Consider the following 27,344-nt stretch of genomic DNA (forward strand, 5'->3'; position numbering starts at 1 on the left):
TTCCTTCCTTCCTTCCTTCCTTCCTTCCTTCCTTCCTTCCTTCCTTCCTTCCTTCCTTCCTTCCTTCCTTTCTTCTTTTTTTGGTTTCTGGGGCCACACCAGTGATGCTCAGGGGTTACTCCTGGCTATGCACTCAGAAATTGCTTCTGGTTTAGGGGACCATATGGGATGCTGGGGGATCAAATCCCAGTCCATCCTGGGTCAGCTGCATGCAAGGTAAGTGCCCTACTGCTGTGCCATCGCTCCGACCTCAGACTCTTCTTTTAAAGAGAGAGAGAGAGAGAGAGAGAGAGAGAGAGAGAGAGTGTTCTGACACCAGTAAGTAGGTTATTTACTTTGCATTTGACCAACATGGGTTCAATTCCTTGCACCTCATAAGGTCATACAAGCCTACCAGGAGTGATCCCTCATTGCAGAGCAAGAGTAACCTCCAAGCAGCATCAGGGTGGCCCCAAAACAAACAAGAAAAACAGCTTTTGTCTTGGGTTAGGGGCATTTCTCCAAGGGCTGGCATGCATGCTCTGTCAGGTCTATCCCAGCATTTCACTGTCCCTTATGTACAGAGAGTAACTCCCAGAACTGCCACCAGGTGTGGCCCAAAGATCCCCCTCCAAAAAAGAGCATGCATCTTAATCTCAGTGGTGACTTTATGAATATATTCAGACTCAATGGAACAGACCTCTATGCTTATACCTTGTACCAATGTCACACCAGGACTATACTGGTTTTGAGATTATGTTAAAGTTATGTAAGATGCAACCATCAGAAAATATTGGGTGAAAGTCACACATAATTTCTCTTTCAATAACTTCCTGTGAATCTGTAATTTTAAGATTATCATCTGGATGGGGAGGAGAGATAGCTCAAAGGGCTGGAGTGCAGGCCCAAGTTCTATATCTGGCACTATATGATATCCGGAGGGGTGTCAAGAGTCACTTCTTGAGCAAATTGTTAGGAGATACCTCTGAACATATCTCCAGGTGTGATCCTAAAACAAAACAAAACCACATACTTATGTCCGTACATATATAAAGCAAAGAAAATTTTCAAGTATAAAGAAATAAAAGTTAAATATGAGAATAATATTTGTGATCTTTGTTTGGGTTCTTGCCATATTTAGCAGTGCTTAGGGATTTCTCTGGGCTCTGGACTCAGGGATCACTTGTGGCTATGGGTAGGTAACTATAAGGGATGCCAGGGATCAAACATAGGTCAGCCATAGGTAAGGTAAGTGCCCTACTTGCTTTACTATTACTCTTGTTCCTATCTCTGTATTCTTTAGAGTTAAAATTTTTATAAATTTCCTACAGAAAAAAAGTTGTATAATTATTTACTGTAAAATTTCTGAGTATAAGGCTGAAGCAGTGGCACAAGGGGTAAGGCATCTGTCTGCCTTGCCTGTGCTAGCCTAAGACGGACTGTAGTTCGATCTCCTGGCATCCCATATGGTCCCCCAAGCCAGGAGCAATTTCTGAGCGCATAATCAGGAGTAACCCCTGAGCATTACCAGGTGTGGCCCAAAAACCAACCCCCACCAAAAAGATACACACACCCTTCATCAGTGCAACCTTCCTGCCATCAATACCTCCTATCTCTCTCTTTTTTAATGAAATTTGTGACAGTACCTTCTCCTTTTTTTTAGTATAAAGTCTTTTACATGTTTTTCTCATGGGATCCATGTGCTGAAAGGACTTAGAAGCTCACAGTCCCTTAACCAGGCAAATGTATTTCTCCACTCAACTTGTTTCCCAAAAATGACTACCTCAAACCTCAGGCCTTCAGTTCACAAGTTTGCTCTTGACAGATGGTTTTGTGTCATAGTTTGCTAAGAAAATATATACTGTCAAGGGGAGAATTTCCCCCAACATTAGGCCTCTAGTTTGTCAAAGTTCTAGTTGCATTTCTTCTAGCTTCGTGGCTTGGGGGACCATATGGCACGCTGGGGGATGGAACCGCGGTGTCCTAGGCTAGTGCGGGCAAGGCAGCTGCCTTACCGCTTGCAACACCGCTCCTGAACTCAACTACAAACATGTTTGTAACCATGGGGATTAAGAATATATATTATTAAATAATTAAATAATAAATTAGGGGCCGGAGAGATAGCATGGAGGTAGGGTTTTTGCCTTGCATGCAGAAGGACGGTGGTTCGAATCCCAGTGTCCCATATGGTCCCCTGAGCCTGCCAGGAGCGATTTCTGAGCGTAGATCCAGGAGTAACCCTTGAGCACTGCCGGGTGTGACCCAAAAATCAAAAATAATAATAATAAATTAAAATATTGAAAGGGAGAGAGGGCCAGAGACATGGCTCAAAGGACTCAAGCACATGTTTTACATGGAGCTGTCCTAAATTTCATCTATATGGCCTCCTAATTACTTCAGAGAATAACAACCTGCTCATATCAACTTGTAAATCTTTTCCTCTCCTGCCAGTCTTCTTTCTCTTTATTTGTGTCAGGGCTTTTGTTGGTTGATTTTGGGACTTGAGGACATGCCCGCAGTACTCAGGGCACTACTTCTGAGGTGTTGCTTGTGAGTCATTCTCAGTATTGCTTAGAAACCAGGAACAGAGTTATGACTCCTGCATGAGAATGCCTCAAAATAAGTAAAGTGTTTTAAAAATAAAAAGAGGTATTGGGAGATAGTACAGTCAGTGTTGCACTTGCATTGCATGTGGCTAACCCAGTTTCCATTTGCAGCACCACATATGATTCCTTGAGACCACCGAGAGTGATCCCTGAACACAGGGTCAGAAGTACCTCGAAATACCAAGGATGTGGCAGCCCATGTAGATAAGGAACATTTTTGTTTGGTTTTTGGGCCACACTTGGTGATGCTCAGGAGTTATCTTGACTCTGTTCTCAAGAATCGCTTCTGATAGTGCTTGGGAGGCCATATGGGATACTGCCAATTGAACTTGCATCATCCATGTGCAAAGCAATTCCCTAACTACCATGCTATCACTCAGGCCACACATTTTTAAAAATAGAAAGGGGGCATGAAGAGATATTTTGCAGGTAAGATGCTAATCTTGCATGTGGCTGACCTGAATTTAATCCCCAATACCACATATGATTGATTCCCTGAGCACCCTAAGGAATGATCTTTGAGCCCTGAATAAAGCCAGTTGTATCCCAGAAACTGGTAATATTAATAAATTTTTGGAGTCACACCTGGCAGCGCTCAGGCTCTACATTTAGAAATTGCTCTTGGCAGGCTTCAGGGACCATAGGGGATGCCGGGATTCGAACCACCGACCTGCATCTAAAGCAAATGCTCTACCACTGTGCTATCTCTTCGGCCCCTACATTTTTTTTTAATGAAGAAAAACTAAGGGACCAAGGAACAGCTAAAAGGGCAGGAACATGTGCTTTTCTTGTAGGAGTCATAACTCTGTTCCTGGCTCCTGAGCAATACTGGGAATGACTCACAAGCATCACCCTAGAAGTAGTACCCTGAGTACTGCAGGCATGTCCTCAAATCCCAAAATAAACCAACAAAAGCCCTGATACAAATAAAGAGGAAGAAGACTGGCAGGAGAGGAAAAGATTTTCAAGTTGATATGAGCAGGGAGATTGAGGGAAAAAATGAATATGAAAAGGGAAATTGAGTGATGGAGGGCAGGGGAAAAAGAAGATAAAAGCAAGGTAATAGTAGATTCCCATGGGTCCTGCAGGAATGTCCTTTTCTTTTTTTCTATTCCAGACCTGATCACAGAGATATAAGTAATTCCTTTGATTTAGTAAAATTTAGTTCTATATTTTAGCTCTGACCATCTTTGTGAAAACCTGTGGAAACGGTCCCAGACATCTTTGGCTGCTGCAGAGAAATCTGAGTGAAGCACAGTATTTAATCTTTTGTGAGTTAAAAGTAGGTAGTTCGAAGTAGCAACAATGATTTTCTTTTATAAGAGAGAAACTGTGAGCTGCTGGGCCATCCTAAAGCCTGCTTTGAATTTATTCTTGTCTTTTATGACTCCAGTTCCTGTATTCAAATATCATACAACCTACTCAAATTAATGACTTAGCATTTTAAAATTGCTTTTATTTTTTTGTGTTGGATTCCCTAGCTGTGCTTGGAAGCCCTACGGTCCTTCCTAGCAGTACTCAGCTGGGAAGCCCGAGTCTCATTCTTAGGTGTTTTATTTCATACTGTGGGGACACAAGGCTAGATCTGGGGTAAGGGTGAGAAGTATGTGGGCAACAAAGGATCAAACTAGGGCTCACAGAACTTGTTCTCAACTACTTTGACCTTTTACTTTTTTTGAAATGTAATTTAATTTTGTTTTATTGAAAACATTGAAACCATTAACAAAGTCCTTCTTAGTTGGGTTTCATACATACAACAAATCAGGGCCAATCCCACCACCAGTGTGAACCTCCTTCCACCAATGTTGCCAGAGTACATCCCATACTACCACCCTCTGTCCTCCAGCCTTGCAGTATAACAGGCCCATTTTAAGCTTAAATTGTTAAATTTTAGGTCTCTTAATTCTATTGTTGTTGACTTTGGCTTGGGTATCAATTCTGTCTTTTTTTATCTCCACCAATGCACCTGATAGCACTTGACTCCTGGTCCCCATCCTTTCTTTTTCCTTTTCTTCTTAATTTGTATAAAAAAATGCAGAAATATGATGTAAAACAAAGTAATCCCAAGGTTCTATGATAAAGACAGGAGCCTATATTTATTTAATTTTTAGTATGCAGATAGATGCATCAGTACATTTATTTTATAAAACTATCTCAGATTCTGTGTGGGGAGAGTGTTTATAGCCACGGGGCTGAGGGCTGACAGGTGCTATCTGGCAGGAACTCTGACCCTCCCTTCTGGCAGAGATTCAGAGGCTACATATTCAGAAATATGGATTTCACAGTAGTTTTTCACCCACCCAAGTCTGTGTGTTGCAGCTATGAGAAGATGTTAAACATAAAAGCAAAGACTGTGCCACTTAGTTTAGGAGCCATATTTAAAGATAATAAATAAAAGAAAAGAAAAAATTAAGAAAGAAAAAAAAAAACAAAAAAAGGGGTGTTTGTGTGTGTGGCAGTTATTTTTTCCTTGCATAGGCACAGCAAAAGTTGAGGAAAATAGAAAGGAAAAACTTTTGGCCTAAAAACAGAGAGACCTGACCCATGAAGCATCTGGCCAAAAGACCAATTACAGGCTCCGCTCACACTAAGTTGTCTAACCCCAAAGTCTTTCTTCATGGTCCAAGTAAAAGTTCTTCTCAATCATGGTTAATTTGACCTTTTTCACTAGACCTTTAATATTTTGTTTTGGGGTGTCATCAGGGATGACTCCTAACACTGTGCTTAGTGGTCATTACTGACTGTACTTGGGGAACAGTATGAGGTGTGAATGATTGAATCAATCAGCCCTGGCCATATGTAAGGCATGCACCTTGACCCCTGTAGTAACTCTTTGCCTCCCTTTTTAACATTTTGTAATTCCATGAATGTTTAACCAACTAATATGCGCTTAAATAAACAGATGTGGGCAAACAAAACAAAACAAAAGCAAGCAAGAATTTGTTAAATGAGATATTTTTTCCAAATATTCTGCTACCATTATTTTCTAAGAAATACTATTGGAAAAATACAGGAAAATTATTATGTATAAATGCCATACCATTATTTAAAAAAAAAAGATAAAAAATCTTGTTGCTTAAAATTGATGTTTAAAAGTTTTTTATTTGACCTTAATGATTACCTCAATGACCTTAATGACTAAAATTTCAATCACAACAAGAAAGATAGCAAGCAAGCTAGCTAGTAAGCATTGTGAACAAATCAAGTAAGAGTGCATATAAGGAAATGAATAATTCATTCTAGTTTATAATTCCTTTCAACGTCTTTGGATTGACTGCCAGTGTTATTTTTGTACAAAGTTTTACTTAATTTGAGAACTTGTTCTTCCTCTATTTTTCTTTCCTTTCTTTTGGGCCACAGCTTGTGGTGCCAAAGGACTATGCAGTGCTAGGGATGGGACCTGAGCCTCCTCAATACAAAACATCTGCCCAGTTCCCTATACAATCTCTACAGCTAACCTCCTTTTTTAAGGAATGAGATAATTCTTGTTAGTTTGTTTTGGGACCATTCCCAGCAGTGCTCCAGGACTTACTCCTGGTTCTGTACTTGGGGATCACTCCTGGCAGAGGCTGGCAGACATATGAGGTACCAAAGATGAACCTGGGTTGAACCAAGGTGCAAAGGCAAGTGTCCAACCAGCTATTTTATCACTCCAGTCCCAAAAGAAAATGCTTTTAAATGAAAATATCTTTTTGAAATTTTGAATGAGTAGAATTAATGCATTAGTGAAATTACTAAAAGTGAGGGAAGGGGGCCCAGAGAGATAGCATAGTGGCGTTTGCCTTGCAAGCAGCCGATCCAGGACCAAAGGCGGTTGGTTCGAATCCCAGTGTCCCATATGGTCCCCTGTGCCTGCCAGGAGCTATTTCTGAGCAGACAGTCAGGAATAACCCCTGAGCACCGCCGGGTGTGGCCCAAAAACAAAACAAAAAAAAAAGTGAGGGAAGGAGAATGTAAAGTCATGTCTTCACTAAAAACAAAACCAAGAAACCCTAAGGACACAAACTTAGTTTTTGCTTTGTATCATACTCAAGAGATAACATAAACTTACATCACTGCAAAACAGGTGGAAGATATTCATGTAGTTATAGAGCTTGTGCCAAATGGGTGGAAAATATCCACATAATTCCAGAGCGTGTGCATCTTGGGGCCAGTACTAGATTCGTGTTGTTTTACTTACTTATTTTTTTTTTCCTGTGGGTGTCACCACACCCAGCTGTACTTAGGCTTACTTCTGGCTCTTTGCTCAGGGAACACAGGTCCTGACTAGGGACTTGGGGTAAGCAGAATGCAAAGCAAGCTCCCTAATCACTCACTGTACTAAAGCTTAGGCCCTTCTCTCTCTTCACACCCTACAGTGCTCAGAACTTACACCAGGATCTACGTTCAGGAATCACTTTGGCAAACTCAGAGGACAATATAGGATACTAAGGATAGAACCCAGGTCAGCAGCTTAATGAGGCAAGCTCCCTATTTATTGTACCATCTCTCCTGCTCCTTTCTCGTCTTTTTAAACCTTTAGTTTTGTTTAGCAGACGACAAGCCAACCTATTATTGCTCTTAGGTTATTATTCACTTAATAGCAAAAGAAGCAGCTTGGCAAACCCCCTTTAGAGCCCAAACAGGGCATGAAAGCTCTAAACTCTTGTCCATTTTGGCAGTTCTTTCCTTAGGGTTTGGCGTCAGCTTTTCTCTAATTCAGAACTAAGCTGAGAATGAAGGTGGATATGGGAGGGAAGAGTCTCTATAGTAATCCCAGCAGCTATTTGGGGGGTGATGGGAGAGCTGTTTGACCTTGTTGTCCATCAAGATAAGCCTTACTATATCTATCCCCAGGACCTGCCTGCCATGGGTGGGTTGGCAAGAGTTCTGAAACAACTGGTGCTGCCCACACCTAAATAAGACCAGAGAGGGGCCCTCAGGCCCTTGGGCCTGAAAGTGTTGGGACTTGAATTCTGACTAAGGAGGGGCGCCATTTTGTAAAATGGCAGTCTTCTTCTTAGGTTCTGAGCAGGGAGAAACACCATTTTGTAAGGACCACATGGTGTGGGCTACATGCTGGGGCTTCAGAATCCTATTTCCATAGACCCTGCCTCAGACTACCTGGCTATACCAGGTAGCCTATCATGGAAGGACAAGGGAGCAGTAGGAAGGTATCCCTAGACAAGAGCCAAATCGTTTAAGGATCATCAGAAAGCCGGAACCTCCCTATATCCCTTCCCTATATAATCTTCATTTTGACCTTGGGCGGGCTCATCTCCTTTAAGGGATGGCCCCTGTCTGGCCAGGCTGGGAAATCTTGTTGGCAAACGGATCCAAGTGTCAAACTTTATTCCAGTTGTGTGTTGTCCTTCTAGTCTGGAACCCTACAAAAGACCACCTTGCATTTCCTATTCGGAAAAAGAAAAAAAAAAAAAAAAAGCTCTGCAGTCTGGGACACTTCCTTCTAGCTCTCCTTGGGCCCAGAGCTACTGAACAGTCTCAGTCCCATTCCCAGGAATAAGCAGACAGAACACCCTTGCCTGCAGTCCCCGCCTGGGAAGGGCCTGGCCTCCACCGTCCCAGAGTGCAACGCGACCCGGGCGCGGCCATTTTGAGAGTCCTAGAGAGTCACCCGCGCGCACTTCCGCTTCCGGTGCCAAGAGCGACTTCCGGTTCGTCTCTGGATCCGGCTTCCCGCCTGCCGCTTCCGGTGCCCGCGGCTGCCGGTTCAGGTGAGGGCGGACCAGGACCCCCCAACATTGGGCCCAGGGGGGGCTCCCGCGCCCTGTGCCGGGCTCCTGTCTCGCCGCCCGCCGACCCTGGCGCCTCCTTGACGCCCGTCCCAGGGCTCCCGCCTCTAGGCCTCGCACGGACGTCGCTGCCTCCTCCAGGAAGGCGGCCGGGATGGGAAGGGCCTCCCGGACTCCCAGGAACGGGGGTCGACCCCTCCCGGCTTCTCCTCGGACCCCGCTCCCCTGGAGCTCCCTGGAGGCGACCCCGCCGTCTGGGCTTCCAGTCCCCATGGTGGAGGCTGCGTCCCCGGGCGAGTGGGTCGAACCCCCAACTCCCACTTCTTGTTTTTCGGATCTGATGGCAGTCGTCGGCTTTCTTTTCTGCCCCCACCCCTGCTAGGGAGCTCTGGAGCATGTCATGACTCCCCCACTCACCGTATTTTGGGGCGGGTGGGTGGGAAGCACCCCCGGTGATGCTCAAGGGTTTTTCTCCAAGGCTCTGTTTTGAGGGTCATCTGGGGTGCTGGGGATCGAGCCCGAGTTAGTCACATGCAAGGCAAGCGCCCTACCCGTTTGTAGGTGATCTGTCTCTCGGGTCCCAGGCATTCTTGCTTTTTTGTTTTTGTTTTATTTTGGGTCACACCTGGCGGTGCTCAGGGATCACTCCTGGCTCTCTACTCCTGCATCACTCCCGGTGGGCTTAGGGGGGACCTTATGTAGGATGTCGGGGATTGGGATCGAATCTAGGTCGGTCTCATGCTAGGCCTGAGATTCACTTGGCTATGCTGTTGCTCCGTCTACTTGCGCTTTTTTCTGTATTGCAAATGCTCCCAAGTGTGTCACAGCTTTTTCTAGCATCCTCCCCTTTCTTCCATGGTCTCTCTCTCCTTCTCCCTCCCTCCTTCTTCTCCCCCCCCCCCAATCTCTCTGTCACTCACTTTCATGTTCAAAAGCTCATGAAGCTCCCACAGCAGAGGCTCTGGAGCTGCCCCAGGTACCTAGGAGGAAGACCTGGGTTGGCAAAACATAAACTGCCAGGCTCCTTTGTCTCCAGATTCTGTTATAATATCCCCCCTCCTTTTTTCTTTTTTTGGGGGGCACACTCCGCATTGCCAAGGGTTCTTTCTGGCTCTGCACTCATACCTTGGATGGCTCAAGGTACCATATGGGGTGCTGGGAGGTCTCAAACTCGCGGCCCGCGAGTTGTTGCGGGCCCTCCGTACAACATTTTGTGGCCCGCGGCCGGCCTTCAGAAACCGCAGAATTCACGATTATTCGCTTCAGGTCAGCAAGGCAAAAAGGCCCTACGCCCTATTCCAGCCACTATATAACAAGTCACTGATTGGAGTCTGGTTATAGGGACCTCCACTTTGATAAGACTAATTGCCCAAGGGGACCCAGAGCTCTGCTCTGCATGTACTATTGATCACATTTTTACCTATTATGAATTTTAATATTCTGCAGGCCTGCAGCAAAACAATGTTTAGACAATTTTCTTGGAGCAAAAGAATGTTTGGCTATTTGATTTGGGCTTTGAATTGAGCGTAACAATGCTCTTGGAGCAAGTTCTCTTTCAAATAAAATACATTTTATTACAGTTACAATTTTTAATATGATGTTGTAAACTTATAGTGGTAGCTTTCCAGAGAATTTTGCAAGTTATTTTTACATATGGAAAAAATTTTTGAATCCCTAAGTTTTGTGTTGGGGGGGTTCACATTTGGTGGTGTTTGGGACCTACTGGTTCAGTGCTCTGGGACCATGAATGTCAGACATTAAGCCTGGGCTTCCTGTATGCAAATCATAGGCTCAAACCATTGTCCTCTATCTGTCCAGCTCTTGAATTCAAAATGTACCTTCTTGTGGTTGCTCTTATTCTGTGAAGGAACAGTGCAGTAAAATGTTCTTTTTGTTTTGTTTTGTTTTGTTTTTGGTTTTTTGGGCCACACCCAGTAACGCTCAGGGGTTACTCCTGGCTATGCGCTCAGAAGTTGCTCCTGGCTTGGGGACTTTATGGGTTGCCGGGGAATCGAACCGCAGTCCGTCCAAGGCTAGCACAGGCACCTTACCTCTAGCGCCACCGCCCGGCCCCAGTAAAATGTTTTATTAATGAGAGACAACATTTGGAAATGGACTTTGAAACCTGGAGATCCAGCTCTCTGACCTCTGTGTGTGATGAGCTTGTGCAAAATGGTGGTGGGGAGTGAAGAGGGGGAAGTTGCCTAGAAGGGAGCCCTCATGTTGCCCTGAGTTCCAGAGCTGCTGTGTCATCTTAGGTGTTTATAGTTGCGCCTGAAATGCCCATGCTCCTATTAGACCTATTCAAGAGAGCCCAGGTAGTGAAAAGCTTCAGTCAAGAGACCTTATGGTTAGCAGCAATGTGCCTGTGAGCAGATTACATAGCCTCTTGGAATTCCTGGGTCCTAAATTGTGAGGATGATACTTAAACAACCTTGCCAAATGGGAGCTGCCTAAAAACTGTTACACTTATGAAACCTGAAACAAATAATGATTCTTTTTTTTACTAGTTAGCATAGTATAAACTTTGTTTCTTTTTACTATTAAAAATATTGGGGCCAGAGCGATATCACAGCAGTAGGGCATTTGCCTTGCACACAGCTGACCCAGGACAGACCGTTGTTTGATCCCTGCTATCCCATATGGTCCCCCAAGCCAGGAGCTATTTCTGAGTGCATAGCCAGGAGCTACCCGTGAGCGTCACCGGGTGTGGCCCAAAATAAAAAAAAATTATCTATTTTATTGTGTATATTATAGGTGCTGGAGCAGTCGTACAGTGGGTAGGGCATATATGCCTTGCAAGCAGCTAACCTGGGTTTCATATCCAGCCTTTCATTGGTCCCTAGAGCCTGCCAGGAATGATTCCTGGGGGAAGAGCCAGGAGTAATCCCTGAGCACTGCTGGGTGTGGCTGCCCTCTGCCCCCAAGCCCCAAAATTGTCATTCTTAATATGTGACTTATAAATAGATAATTTATTTTTTTGGTTTTTGGGCCACACCCGTTTGACGCTCAGGGATTATTCCTGGCTATGCCCCTGGCTTGGAGGGACCATTTGGGACGCCGGGTATCGAACCGAGGTCCGTCCTACACTAGCGCTTGCAAGGCAGACACCTTACCTTTAGCGCCACCTTCCCGGCCCCATAAATAGATAATTTAATCCTCCTCATAACCCTCAGGAAGCCCTTGGGTATAATATTTTTTTAATATTGATTTATTTTCTCTTACAAATGAACAAACTTAGGTACTTAGAATCAAATAACTTCCCAAAGATAAAGTTGCTAATACGAGGGAAAGCTTGGGGTTAGAGACTGGATCCCAGCTCTAGATTTTGTTTTTTTAATGACTCAGCACACAGTCTCTCCAGTGTTCAGTGAATGTGGACAGTGCATGATGCTGCAGCTCCTTGTTGAATGGGGTGATCCGGCAGTATTGAGGAATGCTAACTACACCAGAGTTGGGAGCATCAGGGACTTCTCACATCGACTTCTAATCATTGATCATTCTGGTTTCACAGGCAGCTAGGAGAAAAGTCCTCTTTCTTTACCATCAAATTGGGAAAGTAGGACCTGAAGTGCACATTTTACAAAATTGGCAAATCAGGGTGCATCTTCCATGTATTTATTTTAGCTGTGGTTTTGTTTTTGCTCTCCTCTAGGCATTCCCCCTTGTCCCATGCTTCAAGGATGGCTCTCCCTATCATTGTGAAATGGGGTGGGCAGGAATATTCTGTGACCACGCTTTCCGAAGACGACACTGTGCTGGATCTCAAACAGTTTCTCAAAACTCTGACTGGAGTGCTTCCAGAGCGTCAGAAGTTACTTGGACTCAAAGTTAAAGGTAATTCTATCTCCCACTTCAAATTCCTTGCGTTAATAGATTATGGGTTTTTAATAAGTGTGATCTGTTTTTCTATCATCTACATCTTATCTCCTGGAGACTTAATTTGATAAAAAAAAATGCCCAAAACTCTTAAAATAGTAAAAGTCAAGATTTTAAAGTTACTTGAAAACGCCACCACTATTTAATATTACTTTTTCTTTTAATTTTTTTTTTTTTTAATTTTGGAGTTCACACCTGGCAATGCTCAGGGCTTACTCCAAGCAGGTCTAGGCATACCATATGGAGTACTGAGTACTGGGGATGGATGGAACCTGGGTTGGCTGCATGCAAGGCGAACACTCTACCTGCTAAACTATTGTTCCAGCCCTTAAGATTACTATGATTATTTGTGTTCACATTAAAAAGTCGAATGTAAGTCCCAGGTAAAAACAGGGTGATTGGTCCTCCAATACCTGCCTTCTAGCACAACCTTTTCAATATAGTTCGGGCCTTGTATTCTTCCAGATTACCCTTTCAGCTTTGAAAAAAAAAATGGCAATTTAAAAATTATAGGCAGTGCTCATTTGAACAGTCTCACAGCGACTTTTTTTGGTGATGTTTGCTGTCATAAAGGGCTAATTTTAAATAGTACTGTGGCTTCAGAGTCATAAGCACTCAATTTTCAATGCTTTTCAGTATCAGCTATCTTCCTTTGGAACAGCAAATAAAGGCACATTATTTTTGTTTAGCTAGTTGAAAAAGGTTTTCTTCTAATGTGGAGTTGGGGTAAAAACAGAACCCAACTGTTTTTAGTTGCTAGTGGGTTCAACTCTATTAATTCAGCAGCAACTGTTTATTTTAGGAAAACACACACAATAACAACAACAACAACAACAAAACAACGTGGCTGTGGAATCTGTACTAAAGCTTTTCTTGATAGGGTTTTTGTATAATGGGTTAGGGCACCAGCACCTGGACTTTAGTGAGAAAACAGTCATTTGCTTGTATTGTAGGCAAACCTGCAGAAAATGATGTTAAGCTTGGAGCTCTCAAACTGAAACCAAATACTAAAATCATGATGATGGGAACTCGTGAGGAGAGCTTGGTAAATGTTTCCTTTTGTTACCATTTGTCCCTTTGAAGATATGATTTAGCTTTTTGTTATAAAATAGTTATAATTGTAAAACTGTCTCTTGAGCATTCAATGAAAAATCAAAGCTTCCAGCGAAGGTGGTACTCAGCAGAAAACAAATACGGGTGAGCATAGAGTTAGCTGAAAGCATAGTAAGTAATGCAAGCAGTTCAGTCTACATGATAAACAGTGAACAGAATGAGTGAATATGCAGAGTGGTATCTTTTAATTTTGTTCAAGATAATACCATGAAACCAAACTGTTTTTCCTCTTGATAGGAAGACGTCTTAGGTCCCCCCCCTGATAATGATGATGTTGTCAACGACTTTGATATTGAAGATGAAATAGTTGAAGTAGAAAATAGGTAAGTGTTTTTACTATCAAAGGAAATTAGCTACAATCTGAGAAAAACTAAATGTTCCATCTGATTTTTGTTTGTTTGTTTGTTTTTGTTAATTAGGGAAGAAAACCTGTTGAAAATTTCTCGCAGAGTGAAAGAGTACAAAGTGGAAATTTTGAACCCTCCTAGGGAAGGGAAAAAACTGTTGGTACTAGATGTTGACTATACCTTGTTTGGTAAGTCAGCTGAAATTGCACTCTGACTCCCCTCATCCACAACTCTTTTTTCCTTTTGGCTCATTCTTTCCTTACAATTTAGGGTTTCCCGCGAAATACAAGAAAGCTTTTCTTCTTACATAATTTATTTGTTGTAGAAAATACAAATAAACACAATAAGGAGCTACCTATAGTCCCAGGTCTTGAGGGTGCCTGTTCTTGAGCTTCTGAGTATGTTTATATATATATCCTTTATAGTAAAACCTTGCCCAGAACTCACAGCTGAATAAAGATGTATCTTCTTTGAGCCACACAGTATCCTCATTTATGAGTGCATTATAATATACTCAGATTCTGTTAATCAGCATTTATTTCTATAGTTACTTAAAAACAATTTTTAATAGTAATAGCACTATTAATAGTAATAGTACAGCGAGTAGGGCTATGCACTAGGCTTACCTGGTTCCATCTCTGATATTGCATAGGATTTCCCAGAGCACTGCTATGAGTAATTACTGAGTGCAGAACTAGGAGTAACTCCTGAGCATTGCTGGGCATGGCCCCTCCCACCAACTTTTTTTTTTTAATGTCTTGAGTTTTCCCGTTAAGTAACATTCAGCTGGAGAGATGATTCTAAACTGGAGCACAATCATTGCATGTGGGGAAGTCAGGTTTGAGCCTCAGCACTTGAATACCACAGGGAGCAACCTCAGAGCAGAAACCAGTATGGCCCAACACTTCCCTCTGCTCCTTACTAATATTTAGAGCAAGGATCTTAATTTGAAATGATATACTTAACTACTTTAAGCAGTGTGTGGTTATCAAACTTATTGGTATGATTTTTATACATAAAATTTTCAGTTCCACGTCCTCCACTATAGTGTCGACACTGTTTAATTTATATGAGTGTAAGCAACAGAATGTTTTGATGTCAATTAAAAGCATCCTCTAATGGTGTTAAGAAATGTTGGTGTCAGAGAGATAAGACAGCCGTAAAAGTACATGCCTTGTACATGGCTGACCCAGATTCGATCCCCAGCACCCCACATGGTCCCCAGAGCCCTGCCAGGAGTGATTTCTGATCACAGAGCCAGGAGTAAGCCCTGAGCATGGTTGGGTGTGCCCCAAAGCCAAAATAAAAGAAAAAGAAATAGTTAAAAATTGTTATTGGGGGTAAATAGATGTTGAAGCAATAGCATAGCAGGTAGGGCATTTGCGTTGCACACAGCCAACCTAAATTCAATCCCCATTATCTAATATGGTCCCTTGAGTCTGCCAGGAGTAATTTCTGAGCACAGAGACAGGAGTAGCAGCTGAACACCAAGAGGTGGTGTGGCCAAGGAATAACTCCTGAACACCAACAGATATGGCCCAAAACAAAAACAAACAAACAAAAAACTTACTGGAATGTACCTATTTCTTTCTAATCCTAAACTTTAAGTGTATATCTTAAGTTAATTAGTTGTTTTAAAATTTTACGCGCGAGCGTGTGTGTGTGTGTGTGTGTGTGTGTGTGTGTGTGTGTGTGTGTGTGTGTGTGTGTGTGTTGCTGGGGACTGAACCCAGCCTCTCACATATGCCACATAATGTGACACAGCCTTGCCTAAAGTGTATTATTGAGGCCTATTGTTTATGACTGTATCTGGAAGGCATTAAAGTAACAAATTTGCTAGTAAGTCTGAAATATGAGTGGGTATTCCTCTTCAAAAATGGAACAAAATTGATCAGTTAATTTGGATTATAAAGATAATATTATGTGATGTACCTGCAGAGGTAGTGTGGTAGTTAAAGCTCTTGCCTAGCAAGCAGCTTACCCAGGTAGATTTCTGCATCCCATGTGGTCCCCGGAGTAGTTCTTGAGTGCAGTCAGGAATAATCCCTGAGCAGTGTCGGGTGTAGCCCAAAAACAAAAAAAGGAGAGTTTCACTGGTGCTAGGGCTCATCTGTGATAAGAAACCAATGAGAATCTGTGACTGATTTTCTTTTAGATCACAGGTCTTGTGCTGAGACTGGTGTAGAGTTGATGCGGCCTTATCTTCATGAATTCCTAACATCTGCATATGAGGATTATGACATTGTTATTTGGTGTAAGCTATATTTCTTGTTCAGATTCCTATGAAATAAGGGTTTTTTTTGTTGTTGTTGTTAATTTGCTTTTTAAAATGTGACTTAAAATGTGTTTAAATATGAGACTTATGCATGATCAAGTACTTGCTAGTTCATGGTATAAACTTAGAAACCATATTAAAAATTTGTATGAGAGATTTCTTTTATTATTTTAAGTATTAGAGCCCCGAACGAGATATCTAAAGAGCAGTTGTAACCTTTTTAATTAGCTGTGAGTCCTTTGTATTGTTGCTTTTGGGGGCCACACCTGGCATTGCTCAGGGGTTATTCCTGGCTCTGCCCTCAGAAATCCCTTGCAGACTTGGGAACCATATGGGTTGCCGGGGATCGAACCCGAGTTCACCCCGGGTTGGCCTTGTGCAAGGCAAACGCCCTCCCCACTGTGCTATTGCTCCAGCCCCAGCTGTGAATCTTTTTACATGCCATTGAGAAATTATAGACTATCTAGCTACTGAATATAAAATATTGTTGTTCCTGGACCAGAGCAATAGTATTTGTCTTGCACATGGCTAAATAAGGTTTGATCCTTGGCATCTCATATAGTCCCCCAGGTCCACCAGGAGTGATTCCTCAATGCAGAGTGATTCTTGAATAACCCCTGAGCACCACTGGGTGTACCCCTCCCCCCTATCTTTTGTTCCTGTTCCATCACTTGTCACTATATTTATCAGTCTAAAAGTTTGGTTTTGTATATAAGGTTTTTGTTTGTTTGTTTTTGGGTCACACCCAGCGGCGCTCAGGGGTTCCTCCTGGCTCTATGCTCAGAAATTGCTCCTAGCAGCCTCGGGGGACCATATGGGATGCTGGGATTTGAACCACTGTCCTTCTGCCTGCAAGGCAAACATTTTACCTCCATCCTATCTCTCTGGCTCCTCAGGTTATTCTTTTGCTATTTTGTGTGCAAAAAAAAAAAATAATAATTTGGTGCTTCTTAAAGACATTCACATACTCTATAAATATTTGAATTTCTACCTTTTTAGGGTAGCCTCACCAAGTATTCCTGAGGAATTTGTTTCCAGCTCTAGTGGTCCTCAAACTATGGCCCTCGGGCCACATATTGTATTTGTATCTGTTTTGTTTCTTCATTGCAAAATAAGATATATGCAGTGTGCATAAGAATTCGTTCATAAGTTTTGTTTTTACTATAGTCAGACCCTCCAATGGTCTGAGGGACAGTGAACTGGCCCCCTGTTTAAAAAGTTTGAGGACCCCTGTTAGGGTGACCACCAGCAGTGCTCAGGGGATATGTAATAATTGATGTCAGACCCAGGCCTCCTTCATGTAAAGCATGTGCTTAGTTTTTGAGTTGTTTCTCCAGCTCCTTCCTTCCTTCTCAAATATTACATAAAGTAATACCTGTATATTCTTAGGAACTCGGGGCCAGGAGAGCCTGTAATGCCAAGAATTGAATTATAGTTTTCGTTATTTCAAAACTGATACATAACATAGATAGATATATTAATAAATTTGGCTTTTAAGAGCTAGGTGCAATGAGCACTAAGTTTGCTGAGCTTGAAAAACTGTTGATTTTTATGACACTTAACCCTTCAATGTTAACCCCAAACATATGACCTAAATCAGCATCTGCTGACTTTAGGAACATAGAAGAAAATGAAGATCCAGGCACTCTGAACTTGCATTGTAGAACTGATAGCGAATAGTTGTCAGTGCTATTGGTCAAAGGCATCCAGGTATTGCGTTGAGGGCTGGATGAATTGAGTGCTTGCATGTTTTGCATTTTGGAGGCCTGCATTTGATTCCTGCCATTGCTGGAAATGACCCACAAGTACAGAGCTGGGAGTGGACTGATTATTGGTGGGTGTGGCCACCCACTCCCCCCACAAAATAAAGTTTTTCTGAGCATAGGTAACTTTGATTATAATTACTTAAATTTTGTTTTAATGTCACATTAGATTAATTTTTGTAAGTACTTAAAAGTACCGTAGTATGCTAGAAATTAAGATACTGATGCATTTGAACTTTTAGTCTTGCTTAGAAAATTTGACTAGTTTCATACAGAAACTTGTTTATTTAATAAGCTCAGAATTTTTATATATACTGAATTTTTATTCTTTATGTTTTAGCTGCAACAAATATGAAGTGGATTGAAGCTAAAATGAAAGTAAGTGTTAGGAAGAAGTTTAGTTAAGCATGGTTTGCAACTGTAAGTTTCTTCCTAGTAGCCTGAACAAAATTATTTTTGTTGGAGGGAAATTAGTAAGTATCAAATAGCAGTATTAGGAACAGTGCTTAATGTTATTGAATACCCGTCTTTTCAAGAAAAAGTACTGCAAAGCTCCCCTTTCTTTTCTTTTCTTCATATTTTGAATGTTTTCTTTTCCTTATTTTCCTAGGTATGTAATACAGTAGTGCAGCTCTTCTAGAATAGAAGATTGTGAAGTAGTTTGAAATTTTCTTTGGGTTATTTTCTTTGGGCTACATTTTATTGACTGAGTTAAGATACTTCTAAATTGTTGAGCAAGATTTGAAGGACAGTGGGGCAGAGCTGATGTTATGGAAAACAGAAAGCAGAAGTTTTTCCGCATTGCTTTACTTTAATCACACAATTTTGTTTATTTTTTTTTAAATAGGAGCTGGGAGTGAGCACGAATGTAAATTATAAGATTACCTTCATGTTGGACAGTGCTGCTATGATAACAGTTCATACTCCACGGAGAGGACTAATAGATGTAAGAGTCTTTTTACTTGTATTGAAAGAAATGCTTATCTTCTATTCTTTTGTATTTATATAATGTAATCTACAGAAAAACTTTAGAAATTAGTAGCTAGTTCAGTGTTGATTGAGTTTTGACGTAGTGCCTCTGCATGGTGGCTGCACAGTGTTTCTGTCGGGGGACATACTATTGTTAAGGAAGATGCAGGAAACTGAAGCCTCACCTCCCTACCCTGTATGTAGCAGATAAAAGAAAATAGTGTGATATTTTACATAGACTTCAGGGAGATATATTCATCCTACTGTCTGCATGGTACTTATACAGGTCACTAGGAATAAATTGATGAGACCCGCTCACTGCTGTTTGAATTTGGGAGAATTTAATGTACTGGGGGAAGTTTGGGGAGATGTACTAGAATCATTGGCTACAGGGACACCTATAGTCAAAATGAGAAATACTGCATATATCAAGGTTCATAGAATATAATTTTTTTACCTACTGAAGCCGTATATTTACCAACCACAAAGAGTGTAAAAGATGGGAAGCAGAAATATATAAGTGCTTATTATCATAATAAAGAATTAGGTTGGAAAGTAATCTGTTTCACAGACTGGAACAAGTGCTTTGATCTGTGAACCTGTCTGGAGTTCACAAACTGGGGCCTTGGTTCAGAACCCAGCACTGCATGGTTGTCTCAGCACTGGCCAAAAAATGGCCCTCAGCACTGGCCAAAAAATGGCCCTCAGCACAAAGTTGGACTTAGCTCTAGGTTGCTACTAGGTGTGACCCCAAAACCCAAAATAAATTATTTTTGTTTTGGGGTGTTTTTTTGGTTGTTGTTGTTGTTTTGGGGCCACACCCAGTGATACTAGGGGTTACTCCTGGCTTTGTGCTCGGAAATCGCTTCTGACTTGGGGGATCATTTGGGATGCCGGAGACTGAACCCAGGTTTGTCCTGGACAGCCATGTGCAAGGCAAATGCCCTACTGCTGTGCTATTGCTCCAGCCCTACCAAAATAAATTCTTAATATTCAACAGGAGATTGGATATAAAAATGTTTGTTCATCTATATGATGGAATGCAACTAACTTAAATTTGTCATAAGATACTTCATGAAAGTGAACAAGTGTTTTAGAGATCAATATTTGTAAACTGTTGGAAAATAGTTGCTTACTTTGGTTTAGGATTACCTTTAACGAGATCTCTGGACCTCTGGAGAGCACTGCTAGTAAGGTTCCCTGAGCATAGCCAGATATTGCCCAAAGCCACTGCTTTTTCCTCAACCCCCCATTTTAAAAATTTGTTTAATGGTGGTTACATTGAATACCTGTCTTTTCAAGAAAAAGTACTGCAAAGCTCCCCTTTCTTTTCTTCATAGTTTTAATGTTTTCTTTGTCACTAATGTTTTTTAGATTTAAAAATGATCCCAAGTGACTAGATTGTTTTATTGGGGTTGGTTAGTACAGTGGGCTAGTACAGTGGGTAAGTGACGCTTGCTTGTGGCTGAATCAGATTTAATCTTCTTCATATGGTCCCAGGAGCCATCTCTAAGCACAGAAGGAGTAAGTCTTGAGCACTGCCAGGTGTGGCCCTCTTTAAAAAATATGGTAAGTGGGCCCGGAGAGAAAGCACAGCGGCGTTTGCCTTGCAAGCAGCTGATCCAGGACCAAAGGTAGTTGGTTCGAATCCCGGTGTCCCATATGGTCCCCCGTGCCTACCAGGAGCTGAGCAGACAGCCAGGAGTAACCCCTGAGCACCGCCGGGTGTGGCCCAAAAAAACAAAAAACAAAACAAAACAAAAATATGGTAAGCTTGGTTATCGGCAGTGTTCAGAGAGTTTGGGGGCACTCCTGGTGATGCTCCAGGCTTGATGGTCAAAGCTAGGGGTTGAGGATGCAGCACTACTCAGGTCCATTAGGACCACCCTGTGCTTGCTCCAAGGCCTTCTGGACTACACCCAGCAATTCGTGGAGGACCTTGCAATGCTGAGGACTAAACTAGGTTCTGGCTCAAATATTCCTCACCTCTGTGCTATATCCAGCTCCCAGATTATTTTAAAATATTCTTTCTTTGATCCCACATCTCCTATTAATATTATGGAACAGCTTATGAGAAGCTTATTTAAGACACAAATGGATCTAGCCAGCACCATAGTACAGTGAGTAGGGTGTTGCCCTTACACCTGGCTACAGGATGCTTTTCAGAGGCTGCCTGGGCTCTAGGGGATCCACCTGGTCTCACCGCTAACAGTGGAGAGGGACACTCTGACCTAGAACTCTGCATGGTTCCAAATAGTATCTGCTGTTAAGAGAGTGAATGAACTGTTAGTGAATTTGGAGTTAATTTTAAACTTTTGTTCTAAGGTAAAGCCTCTTGGTGTTATATGGGGAAAGTTTTCGGAGTTTTACAGCAAAAAGAACACCATTATGTTTGATGACATAGGCAGAAATTTTCTAATGAACCCCCAGAATGGACTCAAGGTAAGATACTATTTTCCATTCTACTTACATGATTGTGTGGTAGAACTTTAAATGTTGTTGAATTGCACAAAATTTCAGAAGCACTGTGCTCTTACAAGCAAAAGACACTCAGTGCTTAGGTGAAGTCATATGTACATTGACAGCCAGCAATGTTCAGGGACTATTCCTGGATCAGTGCTCAGGGATTATTCCAGGCAATACATATGGGATCATGTAGTACCAAGTTCAATTCCTCACTTTCTTGAATGCAAAGCATGTGTTACATCCCATTGAGCTACACAGAATTTTAATTTTTGTATTTGAATATGCAGAATCACTGAATAAACTGTATTCTAAAAACATATATACTGCAATCTCTCAAAAATCTAAACTGAAAAGTATTAAGCATTCCAAGGTACTATCTTTCAACATGTCCTCATTTGGAAACATCTGGTCTTCAACTTGGGGCTGGTAAAGATAGTAAAGGTAGGGTGCTTGCCTTGCACACATCTGAATTGAGTTTGATCTCTGGCATCCCATATGGTCCCCTGAACTCCACCCGGGGTAAGCCCTGAGTACAGCCTGTGTGGCCCAAAACTAAAAAACTAAAGGGGTAATGGAGCTTTAGCACAGTGGGTAGGGCATTTTCCTTGCATGTGACTCACTCGAGTTTGATCCCTGGCATCCCAGAGAGTCCCCCAAGCCTGCCAGGAGTGATTTCTGAGCGTAGAACCAGGAGTAACCTCTGAGCGCCTCTGGATGTGGCCCCAAAACAAAAAACCAGAGAACTCAAGGACAAAAGGATCTTCCTCTATTAATGATTTACCTATATTGACATAGTAATGTTTCTGAAATTGAGAACTACTCCCAGATATGTTATTTTACCACTTTTATAGTGCTGTTGGTTGAGATCTCAAAGACTTCACAAAAAGCCTGAAGATAAGTTTGCATATTTTAAATTCATTTCTGATGTGAGTGTGCTTATTTTAAGGTTGGATATAGTGCCAAAAAACTAAACCTGATTCTTCATTTTGTTTTTAGGCTATACCCAGCAATGCTGGAAGGCTATTTCAGGCTCTGTGCTCTGGGGTTTTTTGTTAGCAGTGCTTGGGTGGACCATATGATGTCAGGGATGAACCTTTGGCATTCTACATGCAAAGCATATGCTCAGGTGGTTGGAGAGGTAATATGGTGGGTAAGGTTGCATTCCATGTGGCTGATCCCAGTTTGATCCCTGGCAATCTATAAGATTCCAACCACAGTGCCAGGAATAAGTGTGAGCATTACTGGGTTTGCTTTGCCCCAGTAAATAATACAATAAAGCAAGCACTCCATTCCGTTGAGCCATCTACTGGGCCCTAAACTTGAGTTTTGTCATGAAAGAGTAAATTGATTTCATGGAAGCTTCACTTTATTTTTTTGGGAAAAATACTATACAAGAGAATAATAAAAGGAAAAAAAAGATTGTAAGTCCTTAATTCCTAAAAATGTTTCTTGGTGCATGTGTGGGATCCTGGGTTCAAGCCAAGGACCTCATACATGGAAAGTATGTTACTGACCACAGAATCATGTGGTGATTAGGTACATATGACCGTGTATAAAGCTATTTGAGCTGGTGTCTTGAAGCAATAAAATCTCTTACTAGAATATGAATAGTTTGCCAACTTGCTTTAAAAATAACACAGAAAATCAAGTTCTAGGGATAGAACACACCCTGCACCACACGCATCACTCACACCCTCCTCAGACCTGCTGGTCATGGCCCCTATTAAGAGAAATACAGAAAAATAATACTTGATACTAAGTAATTTTTCACCCTACTTTAGGAGTTAGGAAAATAAGTGCTGGATAGATAGTACAGCAGGGAAGGCACTTGCCTTACATGTGACTGATATGTGTATTCTATTCCCAACAAGTCCCCCAAGCCAAACAGGAGTGATCCCTGAGCACAGAGCTAGGAGTAAACCCTGAGTATTGCCAGGTGTGGCCCAAAAAAACAGAAAAAGGAAAATGTAGCTGATCTTTTTAATTAAAAAACTATAAGAAAAAAATGCTTATAAAATGTGGGAGAACATGGGTTCTATATACTGAATGATTATCTTAGGTCTAGGTAATTTTTATTGAACAATCCTGAATTGAAAACGGTCAAAATATTCATCTCATCTGTCTTTAGGCTGACTTAACATGGATGAGAAAAATGGCTTGATTAGAAGCAGCTTATTGAAGGAGAAAGTCCAGCAATTTCCCTGGGTGGAGTAGCTCCCAGGCTGGGGTACTTAACCAGCAGGGTGGAGTCAGTTCAGCCTGAATGGCCCAGCTAAGACCATGGGCATGCTCATCTCAGTTGCTGAAAATGTAAGTGTTGTACAATGGTGGATCTGAGTGTGAGGAAAGGAGGAAGAGGTATGCTGTTAGCATTAGGCTATGACTATCTGTTAGGCTGAGCTCAGGAACAGACACACTTGGTGATGCTCTGAGCTGGTTTCATCGGATGTGCACGTTTGTGCCAGCTTCCCTGCTGCAGGGTGAAGTGCTGATGACATTTGTTTCCCGATAGATAAGGCCTTTCATGAAAGCACACCTGAATCGAGATAAAGACAAAGAGCTCCTAAAACTCACTCAGTACCTCAAGGAAATAGCCAAATTAGATAACTTTTTGGACCTAAATCACAAATATTGGGAGAGGTAAGTGCCAACTGCTTTATTTCTTCTTTACACAGGAATGAAAGTTCGATTTTTTTTAACTTAAAATGGGTGGATTCTAAGAATATTTTTGAACCTGAACGCATCTCTCCTGAAACAATTTGCCCCTTTCATTTTAACCTCTGACCTGGTGATGAACCAAAGCATCTTTGCCTCTTTTCAGTGGAGAGGGCCTGAGAGCTGAGGCATGTTTGTACAGTTGTCTGTGCGTTAGTATTGGTAGCCATGCTCTAGCCACTCTCCATAGACTGCACAATTATCCCTCTTCTTATACATTGAGATTGTGAAATATACTAAACATCTTGAAAAGCATTGAGTATTGCTGTTTGTAATATGTGGACATAACAGGAAGTTTAGGAGACTTGTTTAAATAGAAGAATGAGAGAGAGTGAGTGAGAAGAATAAAGAAGAGAAGAGAGGAGAGAGAGAACAGAGAGATGTGATCTTGAGCTGTGATGAGAATGTTTGGCAGAGAGAGAGGGAGTGTGTGTGTGTGTGTGTGTGTTTGTGTCCCTGTCTGTCCATCTGTCTGTCCTTCCCATTCCATTTGGTGGGTGATGAGGTGGAATTGAAAGTCCATGGCTCAGTTCTGCAGTGGGGAGAGGAAGGAGAGGGGAGGGAGGGAGGGAGGGAGAAGGAGTAGAGGAGAGAGGAGGGGGGAAGGGGAAGAAGGGAGAGAAGAAGAGAGACACAGTCGTCCATCTGTCTATCCGTCCCATTCCACTTGGTGGGTCATGGGGCAGAGTCAGAGCGTCCCTGGCTCAGTTTTGCAGTGGAACAAAATACTCTGTCTAGACTAGACGAGGGCCTTGGCTCTCAGGATCTCTCCTCTCCCCTCACCAGGAGTATCAGAAGTCATCCTCATGAGAAACAAGCAGAAAGTACTTTCGAGTTTGATTCCCATTATAGTACATGAGAGAAACATGCTTGCTTAATGAATTAATCTTTTCTGGCTTCTTTCCATTTCCTATTCTGAGTGCTACTTTATCTTGTGCCCACTGTTTATCCAAGAAAAATAAGATTGTTTCATAGAGTGTGTCTATTTATAAATAACAGTACTAGTTAATATGATCACATTTTTGCATGTGGAAGGAAGTTAAAACAGGGACGATCAAGCCTACATGAGATCTCTGTTACTAGGCTCTACTGCGTTTTAGCTGTGTGGACTTGGGCCATCTTCTTAGCCTGCTCAGTGGCTGAGAAATCAGACTTCTCACAAGAGCCCCTCACAGGGTTCTGTGAAGACTGCATTCTTGTATCTACTACATACTGAGATCCACACTAGGCATAACAGTAGTAGGCGGCCCTGATGATTTGCCCCCACTGCTTGCCCTGGAAAACTTTGCCCTGAAACACATCCCTTTGCAGAGAGAAGGGTGTTGCCATGAATGTAGCATAACAGGAGCTCCAATGTCTTTATTTGATTTCTTATAGGTATCTCTCAAAGAAGCAGGGGCAGTAGTTACAAGTTCCATTGGCAGTTACTGAAGACACTTGAGACCCAGGAACTTCCTTTTCATCACAGTAGTGCTGGACACTGAAGCAGATATCAAGCTGCTTGTACTTGGTCTTCCAGTTTTTTGGTAAACTTCATTTTATATTTTTGAAGATCATAGCAATATGCTAAAAAATAGTCCTCTTTCCCTATATCAGCATCCTGTTACTCTTGAAAATATTTTCTCCAGTGTTAAATACTGAGTCCCTCCCCACTCTAACACACAAAAATAGACCAAAAAAGTATACTCAGCTGTATCATTTTGTGACTTTGAGAACAACTTATATCTATGTTTTTGTCTCATTGTGTTGGGATTTTCGTTTGTTGTTGTTTGATGAAAACTAAGACCAAACCCATCTCAAAATTGTTGCTTTTTCCTTTAAAAATAAAAATTACTTTTTGGGCCAGAAAGATAAGACAGTGGGTAGGTCATTTTCTTTACATTGCAGCCAACCTGCGTTTGGTACCCAACAACCCATATGGTCCCTGATCACAGACAAGACTGATCCCTGAGTACAGAGCCAGAAGTAAGCCCTGAGTACTTCTAGATGACAGCCCACAACCCCCACCCTGCAAAAATCGATTTGGGTATGAAATCTAGTTTGGTCAGCTTACATCCCCAAGAACCTTTTTCTTTATCAAGAGAGACACTTTCTCCTCTGTCTGCTATTATGGACAGCTCTGAATTCCAAGTTGTCTCAGTGTGGTCTGTGTGTCAGTTCTGAGTAAAACTGGAATATGTCAGCTGTGATAACAGCACATCATAGGATGTGACATAGAAACCACTACCCCGAAGAATGAAACTAGAAACTAGAGTGCATTTCTTTTTGGTGGCTAAGTAGAAGCATTTCAATGTAAACCATTGTCTTCTTAAAAGCAGTCAAGACCATCACATTTAAAATGGTCTATATTATTGAATCAGCCCTAGAAAAAGCATGAACAAAGTTTTTGTTCTCTTCTAGCTGTACCGTGTGTAAGTGCAAACATTATATTTCAGTGAAATATCCAGCCGTAAGATACTTGTAAGATATGATTTGCAATGCTGATGCCTGCAGGCAGATATGTAATGTGACCACTGTTTTGTGTTGACAGTGTTGCTTCATACGGTTATCATATTTGAAAGGAGCCTGATCCTTTTGAATAAACATGGTGTATATTGTTCTTACGGGACTATTTCAGTGGTGTAAATAATAAATACTTTTTCTTAAAATGCTCTCTCTGTATGTGCTCTGTGTTAACTTCAGATAGGTCATCTCTTCGTTCAACCACAGCATAATGTACTTGAATTTGAAAGTATGTAATTACTGTTTATGAACTCCAAATTGGTCTAGCAACAAATTAGATATGTTAAATGACTTAATTCTAATGAACTCTGTGATTAGGAAGATTAACTTTCTGCTTGTGTTGGATCATGATCAGGGTACACAATGCAGAAAAAAAAGGTTTGAGGGCTCTTGTAAATAATCTGAGTGGCCCAATTAAAATATAACTTATATATTTGAAGATACACTAGAATATTTTAGAGTATACAATTAAAGGAAAACTTGTTCTTTTGTTTGAGGGCCGCATCTGGCTCTGATAACACCTTAACTTCTCTACCTCTGTCCTCCAGCATCCCTCTTGGCCAGGTACTTGATACCATATGGGATTGAGCCTGGGCAAGGTGTGTGCTAGACAGGCAGCCTACCTGCTATGCTATCCCTTGCAGCCTTTGGTAGTTGATTTCAAAGATGACTGGTGGGTCCAGAGTACAGTGGTGCTGGGGATGATATATGTGGTACTGAGGATTAAACTGGGTCTCATTGGTACTAAGTAGGCACTCACTAGGCATGTGTTTTACTAGTTAAGCTATCTCCCCAACACTGGCTTAACCTTTTAAGAAAGCTGAACTTTATTTGTGGGGGAGGGTTGGGCTCTGGGGTGACTCCTGGCTATGTGCTCAGAAATTGCTCCTGGCTATGGGACTCCAGGTTTGCCCTGGATCTGCCACATTCAAGGCAAGTGCCCTACCGCTGCACTATCAAGCCAGCCCCAAGAAAGCTGAACTTTGAAAACAATTTAA

At 41.9% G+C, this 27,344-nt stretch overlaps 1 protein-coding gene across 1 annotated transcript; it reads left to right on the plus strand.

Annotated features, from left to right (window-relative positions):
• Positions 1 to 8,279: 8,279 nt before the first annotated feature.
• UBLCP1 (ubiquitin like domain containing CTD phosphatase 1) lies at positions 8,280 to 25,512 on the plus strand. The gene is made up of 11 exons (XM_049775918.1): positions 8,280 to 8,299; positions 11,973 to 12,154; positions 13,150 to 13,241; positions 13,547 to 13,632; positions 13,729 to 13,844; positions 15,812 to 15,910; positions 18,035 to 18,072; positions 18,542 to 18,640; positions 20,989 to 21,105; positions 23,642 to 23,769; positions 25,222 to 25,512. The coding sequence occupies exons 2-11, from the start codon at positions 12,001 to 12,003 to the stop codon at positions 25,247 to 25,249; spliced, it is 957 nt and encodes a 318-aa protein (XP_049631875.1). The 5' UTR covers positions 8,280 to 8,299; positions 11,973 to 12,000; the 3' UTR covers positions 25,250 to 25,512.
• Positions 25,513 to 27,344: the final 1,832 nt, after the last annotated feature.

The sequence above is a fragment of the Suncus etruscus genome, chromosome 6 (genome assembly GCF_024139225.1).
Source record: "Suncus etruscus isolate mSunEtr1 chromosome 6, mSunEtr1.pri.cur, whole genome shotgun sequence".
In the NCBI taxonomy this organism is placed as follows: Eukaryota; Metazoa; Chordata; class Mammalia; order Eulipotyphla; family Soricidae; genus Suncus; species Suncus etruscus.

Coding starts and splice junctions, on each gene's coding strand:
- UBLCP1 (XM_049775918.1), top strand. CDS start 12,001: ATGGCTCTCCCTATCATTGTGAAATGGGGTGGGCAGGAATATTCTGTG. Junction 13,633..13,728: donor ATAGTTGAAGTAGAAAATAG/GTAAGTGTTTTT, acceptor TTTGTTAATTAG/GGAAGAAAACCTGTTGAAAA. Junction 13,845..15,811: donor TGTTGACTATACCTTGTTTG/GTAAGTCAGCTG, acceptor ATTTTCTTTTAG/ATCACAGGTCTTGTGCTGAG.